The 19,930-nt window shown below is 36.5% G+C and overlaps 1 protein-coding gene across 3 annotated transcripts; it reads left to right on the forward strand.

Annotated features, from left to right (window-relative positions):
• Positions 1-9,799: 9,799 nt before the first annotated feature.
• On the forward strand, positions 9,800-18,919 carry LOC114246811 (cardiolipin-specific deacylase, mitochondrial). 3 transcript variants are annotated; one of them, XM_028179514.2, is made up of 10 exons: positions 9,800-10,096; positions 10,206-10,290; positions 10,387-10,569; positions 11,963-12,075; positions 12,527-12,665; positions 13,137-13,226; positions 13,533-14,058; positions 14,357-14,728; positions 15,767-15,902; positions 17,253-18,919. In XM_028179514.2, exons 1-10 carry the CDS (start codon positions 10,005-10,007, stop codon positions 17,317-17,319), a joined length of 1,803 nt encoding a protein of 600 aa, XP_028035315.2. In that variant the 5' UTR covers positions 9,800-10,004; the 3' UTR covers positions 17,320-18,919. The 3 variants fall into 3 exon arrangements, with proteins under 3 accessions (XP_028035315.2, XP_028035316.2, XP_089589646.1); XM_028179515.2 differs by having other exon boundaries at positions 14,360-14,728; XM_089733520.1 differs by lacking the exon at positions 15,767-15,902.
• Positions 18,920-19,930: the final 1,011 nt, after the last annotated feature.

Here is a 19,930-nt window from a genome sequence, read left to right on the forward strand (position 1 = left end):
GATTTCGGGGACGATTAATCGATCTAGGTACGATTTATTTTCAGAAAATGTTGTTTTATTAGTGTTTTCAATAATCAACTTAAACATAAACTTTTTTTTCTTATTGAAAGAAAATAACAAATAATATAATATAATATCAATATGTAATTCGTATTTAAATATAATTTCTAAAAGACACAGTTTATCAAAAAAGAAACCGAGCAAAGCTCGGTCATCCTCTAATATTATTTAAGACTGATACAAATCTCTCAAAGTCATGTATTGTAAACTTTTATTTTCTACTAACTCTAATGCAATAATTGGTTGTAAGTTAAAGTGGATCTTTAATTTATTAAATGAGACCTGCATTGCCTAATTTGGTACTTTTAATATTTAATAATTATAGTAAACACAATTATTTCTACGGATATTTCCAAGCTTACAACGATATAGATTATTAATAGCTAAGCACTTGAAAGATCATTATAAAACCGAAGTAAAAAAAATGGCAATCTTATAGTTAAAACTTAAATTATCAAACATATTTATATTTTTTATTAAATTAGCAATAATAATTTCTACATATTACTTTGGTTCTCGATATAATGCAGTGCTGTTTTTAGGTATATTTTTTACTTTCACACCATATTTGGTATTGACGTGGCAGCAAAGGTAAGCGTAACGAATCACAATCACAATAAGAGTTATGACATCATTTTTTTACTGGAAATTTAAACTAACTTTATATTTATTTAAATTTGCAAGCACATATTTTATCCTTGATTTAGTGCCCGATTTTTTCCTACCTAATCGTCGGTAGCCTATGGGGCTACTCCAACCACTCGTGGACCGATAGGTGAGCTTACTGGCTCAACCTGAAAGTTTGCTAATACTGGTCCCAGCAAGAGCAGTGCTTTGCAGAATCTACCACAGGATCGGAATCGAGACCCACTGATTAGATCCGGCGAGAAACTCAATGGATTGTGTCTATGGGGTGCCCCATGATCTCCAACATTGATGAAGTAAAATAAATTTGGAACGCGGCCACAATTATCGCTGTCGTAACGAAAAGGACGCCCAGTTCAACAATTGGGTTTTAAAAAAAAATTAAAAAATTAAAAATTAAAATTAAAATTTTTGTGATAAATGGACAGATCATAATAATATATGAGTTTAGAACAAAATATATTTTTTTAATTTTTTGTCGCAATATTTCAAAAATTATTTCAAAATGAAAATTAATTTTTGTATCCAGTACCGAAGACACACCGACAGCTCCCGACACACCCGAGCGCGTGTGACGTCATCATGTTAGTTTTCCCTCATTGCAGTTCATATAAAAATAATAAGTACAGTGTTTTGATCTATTTAATTTCGTTGTCATTGTTAAATATTCAAATATTTATATTGAAAATGTCGAACCTCAAAGGTATCGTTCTTGTTTTGTACCATACTACAATAATACTACAAAAACAACTCCTGAAAAAATATTTTTAAATGTTTCCTAAGATGACAAAAGTCGAAATAAATGGTTTCAAGCAGTGCACAAAATCGATTTTGTTTGTTGTGAAGATCATTTCGACGTAAGTATTTCTTAACACCATTGTTATTAATTATTATTTAGATATCTAAGTATACAAATCAAATAATTATTATATACACAAGTAGAGCTCAGTGAATAATTTTTTTAACTGGACTACAAATCATTACCTATAAAGCTATAGATTTTTTTTTTATAATTTAAATGGGAGGTTTTTTTTTTATTGCCGTATAGTCAGACGAGCATACGGCCCACCTGATGGTGAGTGGTTATCGTCAGCAATGCCAGGGGCAGAGCCAAGCCGCTGCATACCGTTTAATACTCAAGCAAGGTAAAGCAAGGATTAAAATTGATGTGGTACCACACAAGTTTGACTGTCAACCTAATCGTAAAAGACAAGGCACTACAACAGTTCTTAGACCAGCTGCAGAAAAACGACGGAGACAACAAATCATCCAAGAAATTTTAAGTGAATCGTCAGAAAATATGGAAATTTATAATCCTCAAGAACTAAACATTGATGCCGTATCAGGCAATACTGTTGAAAATATTGGTGTTGATTTTGATTAATATTATCAGACTTTGCCTTAATATATCCTTTATCACACATACCTTATCGTAACCAACTAACAACTCGTTTTTGAACAATAAATTTTCAATATTATTGTCTAGTCACGTGTATAAGCCGTAAACGCTGTACTGTTATTAAAATATAGCTATAACATTATGACGTCACAGCTATGGTGACCAATCATGGCGCGTTTATAAGACACGTGATTTTTTTAAATTCTATCAATTTTTAATTCTGCATAATTAATAAAAAAAATTTTTTTTAAGTTTTTTGCGTTAAATATCCATATCTATACTATAATATAATATTATAAAGAGGAAAGATTTGTTTGTTTGTATTGAATAGGCTCTGAAACTACTGAACCGATTTTAAAAATTCTTTCACTGCTTGGAAGCTGCACTGTCCCTGAGTGACATAGGCTATAATCTTTTTTTTTTTAATTAGGGATCTTTACTAAACCTCCAATAATGTAACGCAAGGTGTAAAAAAATACCTAAGATATTCTTTACATTGCGTGCGCTGCGAAAACTATTGACGATAGAATAGAGTAATCTATACTATAATATTATAAAGAGGAAAGATTTGTTTGTTTGTTTGTATTAAATAGGCTCCGAAACTACGGTACCGATTTTAAAAATTTCACTGTTTGGAAGCTTTTTTTTTTCGGTCCTGGGGTCGAACCTCGTGCGAGGTCCCTACGAGGAGGTATGTGAGACTCAATGGTGTTGTGAGCAGACCGCGGACCCAAGGATTTTAGGACCCACCCACTAAACGACTCCCCTGCACTCTTACACCCGACGTCCGATCCCCTCCGAGGTCAGAACCCGGATGAGGTAGGGGGGTTACCGCGGTCAACACTACAACCAGACGGTGCGGCTCACCCCAAGGACGCCCAGCCGACGGAGCCTTCAAGGCGAATCGAAGGCTCTGAAACGTCGGCCGTCTCGGTACGGCAGCCCGTCAGGCCACCCAGACGGTGCCGCTGGTGTCCCGGAATACCCCGCTGGACCAGAACCAGCTTGCCGGGTCGGTACGCGATACACCGCCAACCGGTCGCTCTATTTACTCCTCGGCAGCGCGCTAGAGTGCTGGTAGTGCCCGCGCGGCCTCTACCCCCTCAGGTCACCCCTTGACCTTCACCGGGGGGAGGCCGCTACCTACAGGGGCCGGGACGTACGGGCGTATTCCCGCCTCCGGCTCCCGGCTCGACGGCGACGGATCGGTGCGGAAAAGTAAGAGCTCTTCCTCTCTCGCTCCGCCGCCTCCTTCTGCGAGATGGTGGACTCGCAGAAGTCGAGCATCGCCTTCCAGGACGCGTCGCTGCCGAGCATCGTAGCCACGACGCGCGGCAGCGAGAGGTCCTCTCCTATGACCGCGACGAGGGCGGCGCGTTGCTCGTTATTAATAATAAAGTTTTTAAATACAATTAAAAAATCGATTTTTTTTTTCAAAATCCTAATTGGGCTAGATTGGAAATTCAAACTCCACAGATCAAGGTACCATTTTTTCTAAGGAAATACGTACTTAATACGCGCTGAAGCAACAATAGTGTGTTATAAAAGTAACCGAATAATTCTAATTTTAAATCTGCGTATTTACTGGTGCTAGATTTATTGTAGCCCTAAGATAGGTTTACTATCATATTAATTTTCAACCGCGAATCGTCGTCGTCCATTATACAGTACAATTACGTTTTCACATTAATTTCAAGTTTAGAAACTCGGAAAGCGACTTAAAAACTAGGTGCGCTAGTACAAATGTAAAATAAAAAATATAATATATAATAATAATAATAAAAATAAAATAAATAAAAACTCTTATACTGACAATCCACACATTATATCTTATACTGATACCACAGTGCACGATGCTCTGCACTCAGCGGCAGATAGGAACAGATGGCGGTGCACTATAAAAAACAATCTGTTTCAAGGCCATGACCACGACCCTCAATAATGAGGAAACCGACGCAAGGAGGAGGATACTGACAATCCGGATACTATCGGATGGTTTAAAAAATCACGATTTCCTTTGAAGCTTGGTGGCAGACAGTTATATGGTATCACACTCCGAATTTCACTATTCACTATCAGAATTTGAGGTATTATGTAAAGGAGTAAAGTAGAGTAGTCGAATCACAGCATAATAATCATCCCAAATAGTTCACAGCTAGAAAAATTCTCGGCCAAGGATCGCCATGATGACCGGTCCTGCGCTGCCTGGTTCCAGTGGGTTTTCGCTGCCGTCAACGGGTCATGAATCCGCGAATTGGCGCCAATCCGTCACCTGTCATTTAGTGGATACATCTAAATGGCTCAATATGTAGGTAACTCTGGATATTAACAAACGAATTCAAAACAAAATCAAAAGCAATTACTTTTAACTATGTACGCGACACCCTATATGTTTCCCCAATATTAGCAATATACAAAGTCTTAGTACAAACATTCACAATAATCAAAGCAATCATTGAAAAATCGGATATCCTTAAGAATTTTGAGAGAAAATCCTGCACAGTTAAATATTTTATCATATTTGTTATTCTACATTCCATTGGAATTACTTTTAGTGTTCTGTTCCTAAAAAGGAAAAATCGTTTTTACTTTATTGTTTAGATGGATGGATGAGCTTACAGTCCACCTGGTGTTAAGTGGTTACCGAAGCCCATAGACATCGAGAACGTAAATGCCGCGACCCACGTTGAGATGAGTTCTAAGGTCCCAGTACAGTACAACGGCTGCCCCATTTGATTTTTATTACACGGTGTTATTCCTTCACCGTCGAAGTCAATCGTGAACATTTGTTAAGTACGTATTTCATTAGAAAAACTGGTACCCGCCTTTGGGATCCGAACACCATTGCATCGCTAGATACGAATGCACCGGACGTCTTATCATTTAGACCAAGAGGTTCGCGTGTATGTCTGTCCTGACACGAACAATTAATCATGAAGAATACAAAACTATTATGGTTTCTTTTAATCGTTTGGGCTTACCATTTTTATATTGTATGATGCAAAGTGGTCTGACGGTTGCTACCCGAGTCCTTAAACTTCACAACGTCATGACTGGTCTAGACATGTGAGGTTGAATAAGTGCTGTTCCGCCCTTCAAATCAGAACGCAAGATTGGTTTGTGGCAGAAATATACAAGCCAGTGGTACATGCCCATCGAATCAAAAGGTCATAAAGGATGACTAAGGGATTTGACGCCGATTCTCACGTTCATAAACCAATAAGAGAATCTAAATTATTCAAATAAAGTACAATCGATATCTTCCAAGCATTTATTATATATGTTCGAAGAGTATTTAAAATAACCATAAATCCTAAAAAGGCCCAAGACAACGCCTCTTTTAATTGCTCGAACGTCGTGAAGATCAGAGAACAGATTTATTTATCTTAAATACCAAACTTAACATATCGTTATGGTCATCAACACAGGAACAAAAATAATGTGTCTTCAAATGTTTGACTCATTCGACCCACATACGATTACGTAAGATAGTGTTTGTGATAGTTTATCATCATTTTTTATTGGTATATTAGGCATAGATTCGCGGAAAGCCATGGTAACAGAAATAGACATAGAAATAGGTTTACGAGAATGAAGTGGCAATGGATAAGGCACCTTTTTTTTATTGCTTATTAGGAGGACGAGCTCACAGCCCACCTGATGTTGAGTGGTTACTGGAGCCCATGGACATCTACAACGTAAATGCGCCACCCACCTTAAGATATAAGTTCCAAGGTCTCAAGTATAGCTAAAATGGCTGCCTCACCCTTCAAACCGAAACGCATTAATGCTTCACGGTAGAAATAGGCAGAGTGGTGGAACCTACCCGCGCGGACTCAGAAGAGGTCCTACCACCAGTAATCCACCACTACTAACCTTACATCTACTATGACCGCTGGGGCCAAAATAGCCGCGCACCGTAACATACGTCGGCCTCGTACAAGGTGGACCGATGACCTGATATGAAGATCACGATTATCCGCTGAATGCGGGCGACGCAAGACTGAACTTGAGGGAGATCTGTTTCCAACACTAGAGCTTACTAACCGGTCACCGTCCTCACCGAACATCCAAAGGGCTCGGCGAGTAAATTAACCCGTAGACACAGCCCGCTGAGTTGCTCACCGGAAATTTTCAGTGGGTCGTGTTTCCGATCCGGTGGTAGATTCTGCGAAGCGCTGCTCTTGCTAGGACCAGTGTTAGCAACACCTCCGGTTTGAGTCCCAAAAGCTCACCTACACGCTAGGGTAACGCTGATATAGCCTCTCAAGGCTATCAGCATACCGCTATCAGCAACTGCTTCTCTGCATGGAGGACATTTTGAATCATGGATGTAATAGTTTAAGTAATATTAAATTAATAAATGATAATAATTACTTTAATGGTTTTGCTTTATTTGTCTTTTCCCACCCACCCTATAGTTAGAAACACTACCTACCCTTTTTCAATCATCATAGCTGCGAAACTCTTTACTTAGGACATTGATGTAAAGATGTATTTCAATGAAAATATTCTGTCTTATGAGCAAGCAATTAAAAAAAAATTAGCTTGACGGGGTTAGTTTTCATAAAAAAAATAAAAACCTAAAAAAATGCAATATAAAATTATAATTTTTATTTTATTAATACTTTTTTGTTATTTTGTGAAAGATATTGAATTAAATGATAAATTGATTGTCTGCATTGTTAGCTCAAATGACACCTCTTTCACCTCTTCCTAAGACGTCTACATCGATAGCAATAATTAAATCAGTGGAGAAGAAAAAAACAAACAAAATCGTTGCCATTCTAGTATAGAGGGGCCAAGAGAAAATTGGGATAGTGATTTGTCGACAAAAACCCCTATATTTTACCCCCCTTAAGTCTCCGACACTGATGGTGCACGGACGACACATTGTAATTTTTTATTTTTTATTTCTTAGATGGGTAGACGAGCTCACAGCCCATCTAGTGTTAAGTGGTTACTGGAGTTCATAGACAGCTACAACGTAAATGCGCCACACACCTTGAGATATAAGTTCTAAGGTCTCAGTATAGTTACAATGGCTGCCCCACCCTTCAAACCGAAACACATTACTGCTTCACAGCAGAAATACGCAGGGTGGTGGTACCTGCCCGTGCGGACTCACAAGAGGTCCTACCACCAGTACATTGGTCAAATTAAAAGATCGAACCTATCTAGTAACAATAAAGCACTTGGTTAGCAACCAAAAGTTGAAAATCACCAAAAGCCAGATCAAGGCCAACATGTCTTTTATTTGCATTAGCATCTATAAATTATGTATTATATATGGTTTTTTTTTCCGTAAGCACATAGTGCCCATCCTCTACTTTAACTTAATGGGATCTGCCTACGTAGAAATTTGCATTTAAATAATTGTGACGTTTACTAATTAAATTGATTTTGCCGCTAGATAGTACATACTCATACATTTATATGTATAAATATAGTATTTACAAAAACTTTACTATGTAGATAACCAATTTCGCCCTTAAATTTACATATAGCAATTTTGGATGAGTGTCGTGGCGTGCAACCTCTTTGACAGGACATAAGACCTACAACGACTATAAACAGACTAAGACAGACAGACACTTGACAAGAATTCAAAAATATAGAGAGAAATGGAACGATGGCGTACGTGACTAGCGGCAGGCGGTACTTTTTTTGACTTCCTAAAACACGGACACGAACCAGACGACAAAGAACGAATTGACCGTTCTCATGTGTACATAAAATAGACGACAAAAGAACTAGCCAACCGTTCAAGTGGTTCGACCTTTCAGATAACGATTATTTTGACATAATGTGTGTATTAACAAGGGGAGTACGGCATCTGATCCAGACTTTTTTTTTATTGTGTGATATGGCTGTGGTGGCTGGACGAGCTCACAGCCCACCTAGCGGGTGTTAAGTGGTCACTGGAGCCCATACACATCCACAACGTGAATGCGCCACCCACCTTGAGATATAAGTTCTAAGGTCTCAGTATAGTTGCAACGGCTAGCCCACCCTTCAAACCGAAACGCATTGCTGCTTCATGGCAGAAATAGGAGAGGTGGTAAGTACCTACCCCTGCGGACTCACAAGAGGTCCTACCACCAGTAATCTAATAAATAAAGACCATTGAATGTTGAAATGAAGTTCATACGAATAAAATAGGACATAGTTTTAACAAATTAGAAACGTACTTTAAATACACAGATTAGTCAACATACATTACCGAAATTTAAAAAAGAAAAAAATTGTGAGGTTTCTTTACAAAAAAAAAGTTTGTAATAGTCGTCTGTGCTGTTGGCCAATTCGTTACCAATTTATTTATTATTTTATTGCTTAAGTAGTAATGGAAATTAGTAATGCCAAGGGCACAGCCAAGTTACTGGCTGCCGCTGAGTACCCTCGCAAACCTCAAAGATGGGCAAATCATAATGTTCGGAAAACAAATTCATTTCAAAGCTGGATTAGTCGTGCCCAAAAAAAACTGAAAACGCACAGTAGGTAAACGCCATTATTCTAGATAGCGTAGCATAGAATAATGTTCTAGATAGCGTGGATAAACAATAAACTTTTGCTCTGTGTGCTTAGTGCGATATTTTATTAAGCTTTTCGAAAGCGTAAAAATTAACTAAAATTTTTATGGAGTTGAAACTTTTGCCTACGTTTGCCACTAGGGGCGCTGTTCCAACTGCATACAAATTTGAGATAACTTGTACGCTATCGAGTACGTCAAAATAATGTCGCACTAATCACTAAGCACACTGGTGAAAAGAGGTGCGATAGTAAAAAATGAGACAGAGGACCATCTCGAAGAATTCTTCAGAACACTCTTCATGGAACATACGGCACTTGATACAGAAAGAACAGAAGACATTCTGTGTGCTTAATGCGAGCTTATCTTCTCTATCGCAAGCTATCTCAAATTTGTATGGAATTGAAACAGCCTCCCTACGTTTTCCGCTAGTAGAAGAATATGACCGTATCGTATGCTAACCATAAACTTGTTTTTTTGTTGAAGTATTAAATTAATAAGGTAAACCATTAAATTAAATGTACGAAGTATTTAACTTTTTTGGAGAATCAAACTTAGAGTCTACGCTTAACCATACAGCCATTACCTACACTTTTATTATTAATATACCTACACGGGTTACTGCACGTACGGTTTGAAGTTTGAAGCGCTACGGTTTGAAGACAGCTGCTATTAAAATATCATGTATTGTACGATTAAGACGTAGACGATAATTATTTTAGATTAAAATCGAAAAAAATATCGTGTAATCTTAAAAATCACCCTTTTTTTAAAGAGATTTTATAACCTGGTAACAAAGACCTTTAGGTTATGTCTTATTTTCATTTATATTCTTATTTTTATGAAAAATGATAATATGGAGTGTAATGAAAAATGAAATGACATGATATAGGATGAAGTATAATCTCAGTAAAATGGTGGTCATTTAGTAAGATTTTGTCAGTGGACTTTTTGGAGGATCCCGAATTTTCCCACATTTGTGCACTTCCACAGATATTAAACAGTTAATAAACCACCGTTATTACACATTTAAATTACACATTCAAACCTGAAGATACGCTAAATAGACAAAATAAAAGAAATCACACAACTTCACTCCTCGCGTTCCCGCCAAAAAGTAAAAAAAAACACCCTGTATATTACGAGGCACGGACTAAAGATATCTTGTTTGACAGTGACGTTTCTTGTTTTCAGTCATAGATTAAAATACCAAAACACAAGTTCAATGTTCAATCACTAAAATTACATACTTCAAGTTCAATCAATCAATCATTTCTTTTTCAGCCAATATGTTGACGAAATAAACTCGGTAACCAAAGTTACAATTTTAACTTAAAAACAATTTTATTTTCTATCAAAATAACGTAGAGAATGTCCGCTAGTAAATTAGACGCCGTATACCGTAGTATTCTATTAACAAAATTCTTTACGAAAGGCTGGGGTAAGCCGGAAAACTTGCGCAGGTTAGAACTTCAGACAGCAGTTTCTTGCTATGTTATATAAAAGTCACTAACTTTTATAAGTATATGACATAAGACCTAACCTCTTACGTTGTTTACAACGTTGTTTTAGGTTATTCGAGTTCAGAAAAGTTGTATCAAATCGTGAAGAATGCTTCAAATTGGTTGAAAGAGACTATCCCGTCACCATTACTAAGGTAAACAAAATTTCATATTTTTTAACGTTTTAACAATTAATCCACAACACCATTAACATCCTTTTACTAAATCATTTTTATAATTAAAAATAAAAGGAACAAAATGTCGCCGAGGGCAAGCTTCTTGAAGGATACTTCACTAGTCCTCTTGAGAAACACCTTCCAGGAATCGTACCAGAGATAGCACAAAAGGCACATTTCCAAGCACTGCTACCAACAAAGTGGCCTGACAAAGATTGTAAACCAGTTTGTCTTCATTTAGCAGGAACTGGTGATCATGTAAGTTTTACAAGAATTCAAGCTAAGTATTATTACTAGACTTTCACCTGAACGATTATTTAATATTTGCTAATATTTTTTGCTATAAGATAAGAAATTGTGTACAGATATAACATAACTAATGACTTTGTACTTTATACCACAAATAATAATATGTGTTGACTAAATGTTGAGCACATACATCAAGCCCATAAAGAGATTTGACTCATAGAATGTCCAGTTCGTAAAATATCTGTTATCAAAAAAGAAAGCATAATTTAATATGAACATAAACATTGATTTGATTGACAATAAATGAATATCACAAACATCTTCAAATTCAATCAAAATTTAAAACTGAACAAATAGTACCTGTTTGGCTATCTAATATTAATATTGGTCTTTTATCTTTGTGTATATAGATAAAGTTCAAAAAAACAAGTGTTCAATGTAAATACAGATTACAATCAAAAAATCTGGTATGTGCCCTGAGTATGTGTGTGTTTATCAGAAATAATTAACACAAATACATATTAATTTAGTAAACAAAGTAATAGTTACATATATAAAAATGAATTGCTGTTCGTTAATCTCGCTAAAACTCGAGAACGGCTGGACCGATTTGGCTAATTTTGGTCTTGAATTATTTGTGGAAGTCCAGAGAAGGTTTAAAAGGCAAAAAAATAACAATTTTGTTTTTCCTTTGATGTGTAACCCCGTCGGACGGATTACTTGTGTTTGATTTAAGTTAAAATTTTATACAAAAGTGTAGGTCTTTTATTTATTGATTGAGGCACTGCGAAATCTGCCGGGTCAGCTAGTAGTTATATAATTTATTTTCATAGGGAATCAAGATATGATGTTTCTCTCTTAATTGTGTGTTCATGGAATTTCTACCATGTGAACTGTTGTAGCACTCACACCTAATCAGCTCTCATTTCACGTTATCTCTACTGTGTTATGTAGTTCATAACAAGTTCTTGGCAAGTAGCCATGATAAAGTGAAAAATTACCTGACTTCACACTTGCTTGACATATGACTATGGTTGCTTACGTGTGAATTGTCATTGGATGTTATTATTTTAAGAACAGGTGCATTAAAATTTTACTATGGGATAATATTATTTCATATTCGAATTCTTTCATTCAAAGAGAAGATTAAAAAAACAATTTTGTCTCTAAATTATCATTTGTTATGAACATTTTTGATGTATTTTCTAATTAATCAGTAAACAGGCTGTTTAGAAATATTGTAAAAAAATTAAGGGGTGGCACTCGGCTTTGAAATAAAATGTACACTGCACATAAGCATAATATGAAATAATATTTACATTATAGAATGTTTTTACAGAATGAAGGCTTCAAACTGACTAGTCTAGCTAACATAATAAGCCTATGTAGTTATTAATTTCAGTTTTATTGGCGTCGTCGTAATTTAATGGTGAAACCGTTACTAAAAGAAGCCGGTATTGGCGGTATCATTCTTGAAAACCCATTTTATGGACTTCGTAAACCTATTGATCAAATGTAAGTACATAAAAAAGCAAACTATTCTAGTTAAGTTCGAAATGTGAATTCATCATACAATCAAAGGAACATCATTCACTGATATGGTCTGTGTGTTCCAACTTTACTCTAATTGAATTGAATTTATTAACAAGAAATCCTGCACTAGAAAACAATTTTTTTTCACACTCTGACCTTTCTCAAAAGTCTGGCCAATAGAATGTGAATGATTCCCAATCTGTTGTCACACTGGAGTGCCCTTTTCCCTTCACTTTGGAAACTAACTGGAACCATAGTGCAGACTCATGTGGCCTTAACATCAAAAAAAATTATATTTATGTGAAGTAAGACACAAAAATCAAAATAAAACTTCTCTCATGTTTGAATAAAAAATTCCAAAAATCATTATTCTTAAGATTGGAAACTTATTGAATGTCATTAATACACTTTATTTTTTATTAATTTCAAACAGCCGTTCATCTCTCCACAATGTCTCTGATATATTTGTGATGGGAGGCTGCTTGATCTTGGAGTCTTTGGTGCTATTCCACTGGTGCGAAAGAAATGGGTTAGGTCCACTTGGTGTCACGGGGCTTTCTATGGGTGGACATGTAAGTTAAAAAATGCTTAAAAAAAATTATTGTATTTTTGTAACATTTGCTAACTTACTGGTAAAAGTTTTGTGCATCCCTGGTAAATTTTGGTAATTAACCTAATGAGCTAGTGTTGCCATAGTCTCCAGTTTGTGCCCCCTGAGGACAACTACAGCTACACCTTCGGTGAAACTAGCATAATCCCTCTAGGTTACTGGTGGTAGGACCACTTGTGAGTCCGCACGGGTAGGTACCACCACCCCGCCTATTTCTGCCGTGAAGCAGCCATTGTAACTATACTTGAGAACTTAGAACTTATATCTCAAGGCGGGTGGCGCAGTTACGTTCTAGATGTCTATGGGCTCCAGTAACCATTTAACACCAGGTGGGCTGTGAGCTCGTCCACCAATCTAAGCAAAAAAAGGTTACTAGCAATAGGTAGAAAAAAAATTTTTTTTCACAGCAAAATCATGCTTATTTTTTTTACAGATGGCGTCTCTAGCAGCGACTAATTGGCCAAAGCCTCTAGTCCTAGTCCCGTGCCTCTCCTGGTCGACAGCGTCGGCTGTGTTCTTACAGGTCTAACATTGTTGCGTAATTCCGTTACTTTGTTAATCCGATGATTCCATGTAGGTTTTAAAATTAAGAAATAACTAAGTAAGCATTCTAAACGCGAAACCGTAGGTACTGGTGTTAATTGAAGAACTCATTCAATGCCATTTGCCAAGGTATTAAATAATAGTAAATCCTATTATAATGTTTCGATTTTAATCATCAATTTATTTAATTAAATAATTTATTTTTAATTATCATCTATGATACATGAATACCATTAGTACTGAACAAAATATTTTTAAAGCGTTTAAAATAGAACATCTTTTGTAGGGAGTTATGGCTCATTCAATAAACTGGGACCTCCTAGAAGATCAGTATTTATCGGATGGCGAATACCGAGAGAAATTATCTAAAATGGTAACCATAGTAGATGAAGCATTCTTAGCCGGGAAAAAGTTTGCTCGAACATACTCACAGAACATGGAAAAAAACGTGCAGACGGCCACACAAACAAAAACCAGTGATGACGTAGGGAATAATAATAACAAGAACTTAGATATTACGTACAAGGAAAATAAAAATGAAAGTGAAAATACTGAAAAAGTTATAGACGTTACGAAAACTGTTTTAGACAGTAACAAAATTGTAAAAAATGCGAACAGAACTGAACTAGAAAATCAAATAGAAAATTTAAATGAAGAACTGAAAAAACTTTTGGAGGAAGGTAAAATAAATCAGGCACTGTACGAGAAGTTAATATCGAACAAAAAGTTCGAATTGGATCCTCAAGACATTGAGGATATTAACAAATTGACCGAGAATAAATTGAAGGAAATGTTATTGAAATGTAAAGTTGGTTAGTAACAATGCTCTTATGTTTATTTTTATTGCATCACATGAAACTGAACAAGCTCACGGCCTACCTGATGTTCAATTGTTATTCGAGTCCATAGACATTAGAATGTAAATGCCACGGCCTACATACAGCTTTAAGTCTCACTATATAACACTAAAAGCAGTACATAACAACTGCTCCACATTTTAAACCGGAACACATTACTGCTTCATGGTAGAGATGAGCAACAGTTTGGTACTTATGTTTTGTGTGAAAGAAAAATGTATACGTCTACGTTAAAATTATTATTAAACTTCAGCAGAGCTCAGAAACGAGGAAACCCTGCTATCCGAAACACTGACACACACCAAAGAATCTAATGACACGACCAAGCAGAGAAATGTGGGCACCTCGAACATTACAGCGGACAATACGAACGTTCCGACACTGAAAGCACCAGAGAAAAACGAACTAATACCGGAGGCTGATAAAAGTAAATCGTGGAACATAACGGATTTCACATCTGACATCTGGGCTAACTTGCCGTTCTTCAAGCCAAGCGGGAAGAAGATAGACATAGGCAAAATACATTGGAGGGATAGAGAAGCGTTGCAATTCATGAGAGGCATTATGGACGAGTGCACCCATCTAAGCAATTTCTCCGTGCCATTTGATACTTCCCTGATCATAGGTAAGCTATATGTTAACTAAGTCTGTCGAATGACAAGCATATCCTTGACAATATCGGTACCGAGGTATCTCACTCTACTTAGTGTTAAGTAAGTAGAGTGGGAATTTGTGGGAGGAGTAAAAAAAAATACATTGTGAACTCACCAGAGTCAGTAGCAACGTCTCAGTCACTTCTGCTGTGAAGCAATCATATTTTACTTCATAGATGAAGTTGGACGGAATGGGTTGAACTGATGGGCAGTACTCACACAATGGTCAAATATACATGATTAAAAAAGTTTTTGCGTTGGAACTAGTACTTAAATATAGCTCTGTTTCCAATAATATTAAGTTTACTAAAATTAAACTGATACTGTACTCATGGGTAATCCTTCAATTGTCAAACTATTATAGATAAGATATTTTCTCTTGTTTCTACTTATATTTCATTAAATGTATCTATTAATAAAGACAAACAATATTTAATCTATTCTCAATTTGAACACAGACTATAAGCAACAAGAAAAGTTTGACAATAAATAAATAGTATGCATGCTTGTTTGTGTCAAATACATGTTAGGGTGTGTAATGTTTTTTTTTATTGACTTAATGTATTTTTTTGAACATAATTTAAACAATATTGACTTCTGCACTCCTCTATCTATACTATACTATACTATAATATATAAATCTATAGTGGTTTTTACGCATGTTCCGTTATAACTACTGAACCATGCATCAGATTGACTTGAAACTTTGTATTCATGTAGAAAATACATGTACTTAATGGATAGGCTAATATTTATATGAGTGTTGGACTCCCTACACCAGTTGCGGGGGCGTTAATGATGAGAATGTTTGTGGGGGTGAGAAATAATAATGTTAATTTTAAATGCCCAGCGAAGCGGACGGGTACAGCTAGTCTTCTCTATAAGTGTGGGAAATTTTATATTCCTCCGTCTGCGCAATTTTCGTAAAAAGGGGGTACAAAGTTTTTGCTTCACGTATTAATTTAAAGATATTAGTAAAGTGATATTAAGTGTCGTCGATGTTGGTGCAGCCGTGTGCGCCCAGCACGACGCGTACGTGCCGCGCGACGACGTGGGCACGCTGGAGGAGATCTGGCCCGGCGCCGAGGTGCGCTACGTGGACGCGGGCCACGTGTCCGCATACCTGCTACACCAGTCCTTGTTCAGGTTTTTTTTATTTTTTTTCATTGCCCTTGTAGGCGGACGAGCATACGGCCCACCTGATGGTGAGTGGCTACCGTCGCCCGTGGTCTTCAGCAATGCCAGGGGCAGAGCCAAGCCTCTGCCTACAGCTTAATACTCTCCACAAGCCTCGTTTGAAGAAGGACATGACATAGCGCTCGGGAAACAGCGTGGTACGACACTAACCAATCACTTTCTCGCCGCATCTCCTCAGTGGGTCCCGATTCCGATCCAGTGGTAGATTCTGCGAAGCACTGCTCTTGCTAGGGCTAATTTTAAAGTGAAACTTTTATTACATCGTCTAAAACTTTATCGTCTGTCTGTCGCATGTCGCGTGACGGTCGGCCGCGGAATAGGGATAAAGTGAAGTAAAGTAAAGTGAAGTACATTTTGTTTTTCAGAGTTAAATGTCTATAATGTGAAAAAAAGTTTCACTTTTTATTTTTTTTATTGCTTAGATGGGTGACGAGCTCACAGGCCACCTTAAGTGGTTACCGGAGCCCATAGACATCTACAGCGTAAATACCGCCACCCACCTTGAGATATATGAGTGATAAAATCTCAGTGTAGTTACTACGGCTGCCCCCGCCCTTCAAACCGAAACGCATTACTGCTTCACCGCAGAAATAGGCCAGAGTCGGAGAGGAAGGGAATTCGGAACCTCGATCAGTAGTTACCGGTCCATCTAAACATCTTGAGGTCGATTTCTCACTTATATTGTAGAACAACTCAAATTTCTATGCAATCGGAACAGGAAACGTGGGCAAACGTTCAAACTCTATACAAATAGTTAACTTTTACTCTATCGAGAACGTTACAAGCTCGCGCTCAGCACACAGTTCTATGCTTCGAAGAGGAACGCATGACTGCTTAGCGATGCCTACCTAAATAGGTTTACGGCCTTCCAATCATTTAGTAAATTTATTCCTTATCTAGTAAAAGTCGATTTACCTAGGAAAAGAAATCTTCACTACATAATAATACCTGAAGTCATAGCCATCAGGCCATAAACGTTTAGAATACAGTGTTTTTTTTTTCAATACTGCTATTGATAATATTTGTTTATATATGTTTTTATATGTATGTATATATTTATGATATGTATATATTTATGTTTATGTATCTATTTAAATACGAGTATTTGTATCTTTAAATATTATATATGTTATATATACACATATGATTAAGTAATATTACCTTCACACTACACCTACCAAGGTTCATCTCTGCACTCCCCTAAGGTAGACTTTTAGAGAATGCCTATGGCATTAAGTCCGCCTTTATACTTTCTAGTATATGAAGTTATAAATAAATAAATATTGCCTTCTTTTGCAGATCATGCATAATAGAAGCCTTTGAACGTTCGAAAAAGCGTTGGAAAGACGGAAAACATATCGACTGACCTCACGGTTTGTTTAGGTGCTAAAATATAGTTAATTTATAAGTAATATTTGTAGCGTTTCGTAAACTAACGTTCACTTATTTAAGTAGATTCTAAATAGTCTAGTAGAATAATAATGTATTCTTCCGTCATAAAATTTTCTGTTACCAGGTTGTGATTGTATAGCTAGTAGTGATTAGGAGTTAGGTGTCGAGATTCTATCGCGATAATTTGTCCCAAATCAATATTTAGACTTATAATATGAAATTAAACTTCTTTTAACATTTATTTAAAATGACCAAAACAATTAAATATATATTCCTTATTGACAGCTGACGCCAAGTTTGCAGTTTCATACTTAAACACCAGTGACTACGTAAAAATCATATAATATGATATATATATTGAAATTAGTTTTTATTGTGATGTGCGCTTAAACTGTAGACCTTTCTGGAATTTCGTATATTTCGTTTAACACTGAGAAAAAACATGAATAGGACCTGCCGCTTAGGGGAAAAGTCATAATTTCATAAGAGGTTTCAAAAACCTTCGAATTTCCATTGATTCACTACGCTTCGTCTGATACTGTGAGGGCGTCGAAATAAGATTGATTTACGTTCCCTACGCCACACTCCAACGCACCAATCCAAGCGCAGCTCTTGCTATCCCACTGAAATGTTCGAACAGAGAAAGACTTATTCGTGGCCTTGTTTATCGTAATGATCGCGCAGGAGTTAAGAATGGCCTCAATCGACCTTATGCAAAATATAAGGGTCGAATTTAACGAGAGCACGGAATTGCTCAGTCGATGCAGAACACGCAGTATGCGTGTGTCTGCAATGACGAACAACTTTATACTCAGATACCGAAATTAACTAGTCCGGTTAGCAACAAAGTCGGTCGAAAATTGGGCCACCGATACCGCCGTGTATGGAGACTGGAGGAAAGGACTCTATAATTCTCAGATCGACACAGTCAGTCGCTACGTTCTCTATAGCAGTGTGGTTAGTGCGAGTTTTTTAACGTGCTCGATAGCGTAAAAGTTAACTCAAATTAGTATGCAGTTGGAACAGCGCCCCTAGCGGCAAACGTAGGCAAACGTTCCAATTCCATAGAAATTTGACTAACTTTTACGCTATCGAGAACGTTAAAAAACTCGATTATGTCAAGGTCTTGTTCCACGCTAAACAATAAATTTAATGTATAATTAATGTTCTAGTCTATTATTGGAAATTAAACATTCTATAATAAGTATTTCTCCAGTGTAATTCTGGTGCCATGCCATTGCTTTATAAAACTGTCCGTAGAAAATAAAACCGATTTGCTTACTTATAATTTAATAAATTTTAATATTCTTCAAAACCCCGTAGATAGAAAATTATGAATACACTCAAATAAATGAGATACGATCTAATAATCGAAATGCTCAACACTGCGATTTTGACTATACTATTTTTATAGTACAAATATTAAATTAATGTATATGTATAAAAGGGTGTATTCCTTTATGTGCAATGCTTTGAAATGGTTTATTGTAGGACTCTATTCATAAATAAGATTATATATTCTCTATTGAGACGAAAAGTGTATATTTTTATAAATAAATGTTGTTTTACCTTAACTGTGATTTTATTTATGGCTTTGAGCGCGAACCGTCGATAGATCGACTCTCTATAAATTTATGTTGTGTGTAGCCTCGGAATACCGACTATTTGGACAGTTTGATTACATACATATTAGGTATAAATAGGTTAGTTAGCAATATATCGTAAAAATATCCAAAACACTTAATCGGCTGCAGTTTTATAATGGTGTTAGTGAGGACGGTTAAACAGTTTTGATGTGAAACATCTATAGCCGCACATAAAACCGATTTCTGGCGTGGCGACGCATTCCGTGGCGACGCGTCGCCACGCTATATGATGGTATATATTTAGTCTATATGCAGTAGTGTACGGCGTGGCGACGCGTCGCCATGCGCAATCGACTGTACGATTCTCTCCCACTCGATCCGGCGTTAAGCCATCTCTCGCTACACTGAGCTCGGATACCTATAGTGTATACTCCGTAGTGTATAGTGTTGTTTACTACAGAACACATAACATGTGTTTTACTTGAAAACAAATATTTTTTTCGTAATATGTAAGTATTTTATTTTATCATTATGACATATTTAGTTCCTATCACTATCTGTTCTTTTCTGCATAATACTTTTACAAAATAATGTCGATGTTTCACATCTACCAGGCGTCCCGTGACGGCTCACATTTTTTTTGCTGCTTTGAAACATGAAAAAGAATCCAGATCTTGTCGCAGCTTAACCTATCGGGTCAAATTCTATACTAACCAGTGTGCTTAGTGCAAGTTTTTCTCGATAGCGTAAAGTTAACTCTGATTGAGGCCATCAGCGCAAAAGTGACCTAACCCACAATATGATATATTCAAGCTTATGTCACGTGTATTGAAATTTATTTAAAATATAATAAATTTTGATGCAAAATCGGCCTATCCATAGTTTCTCACCCATAAATAACAGATAGCATTGTAAACATTATTTTGCGCGTATTGTTTTTTTGCCTACTCAAATTCAAATTCTTGAAAATTCAAACCTAATTGCCTCTATACTAACTAT

Source organism: Bombyx mandarina, chromosome 16, assembly GCF_030267445.1.
Source record: "Bombyx mandarina strain Sakado chromosome 16, ASM3026744v2".
NCBI lineage: Eukaryota > Metazoa > Arthropoda > Insecta > Lepidoptera > Bombycidae > Bombyx > Bombyx mandarina.

Excerpts from the sequence above, each read along its gene's own strand:
- LOC114246811 (XM_028179514.2), top strand. The coding sequence starts at position 10,005 with ATGTCCGCTAGTAAATTAGACGCCGTATACCGTAGTATTCTATTAACA. Across the intron at positions 14,729-15,766 it reads TGATACTTCCCTGATCATAG|CCGTGTGCGCCCAGCACGAC; the intron begins GTAAGCTATATG and ends ATGTTGGTGCAG. Across the intron at positions 15,903-17,252 it reads CTACACCAGTCCTTGTTCAG|ATCATGCATAATAGAAGCCT; the intron begins GTTTTTTTTATT and ends CTTCTTTTGCAG.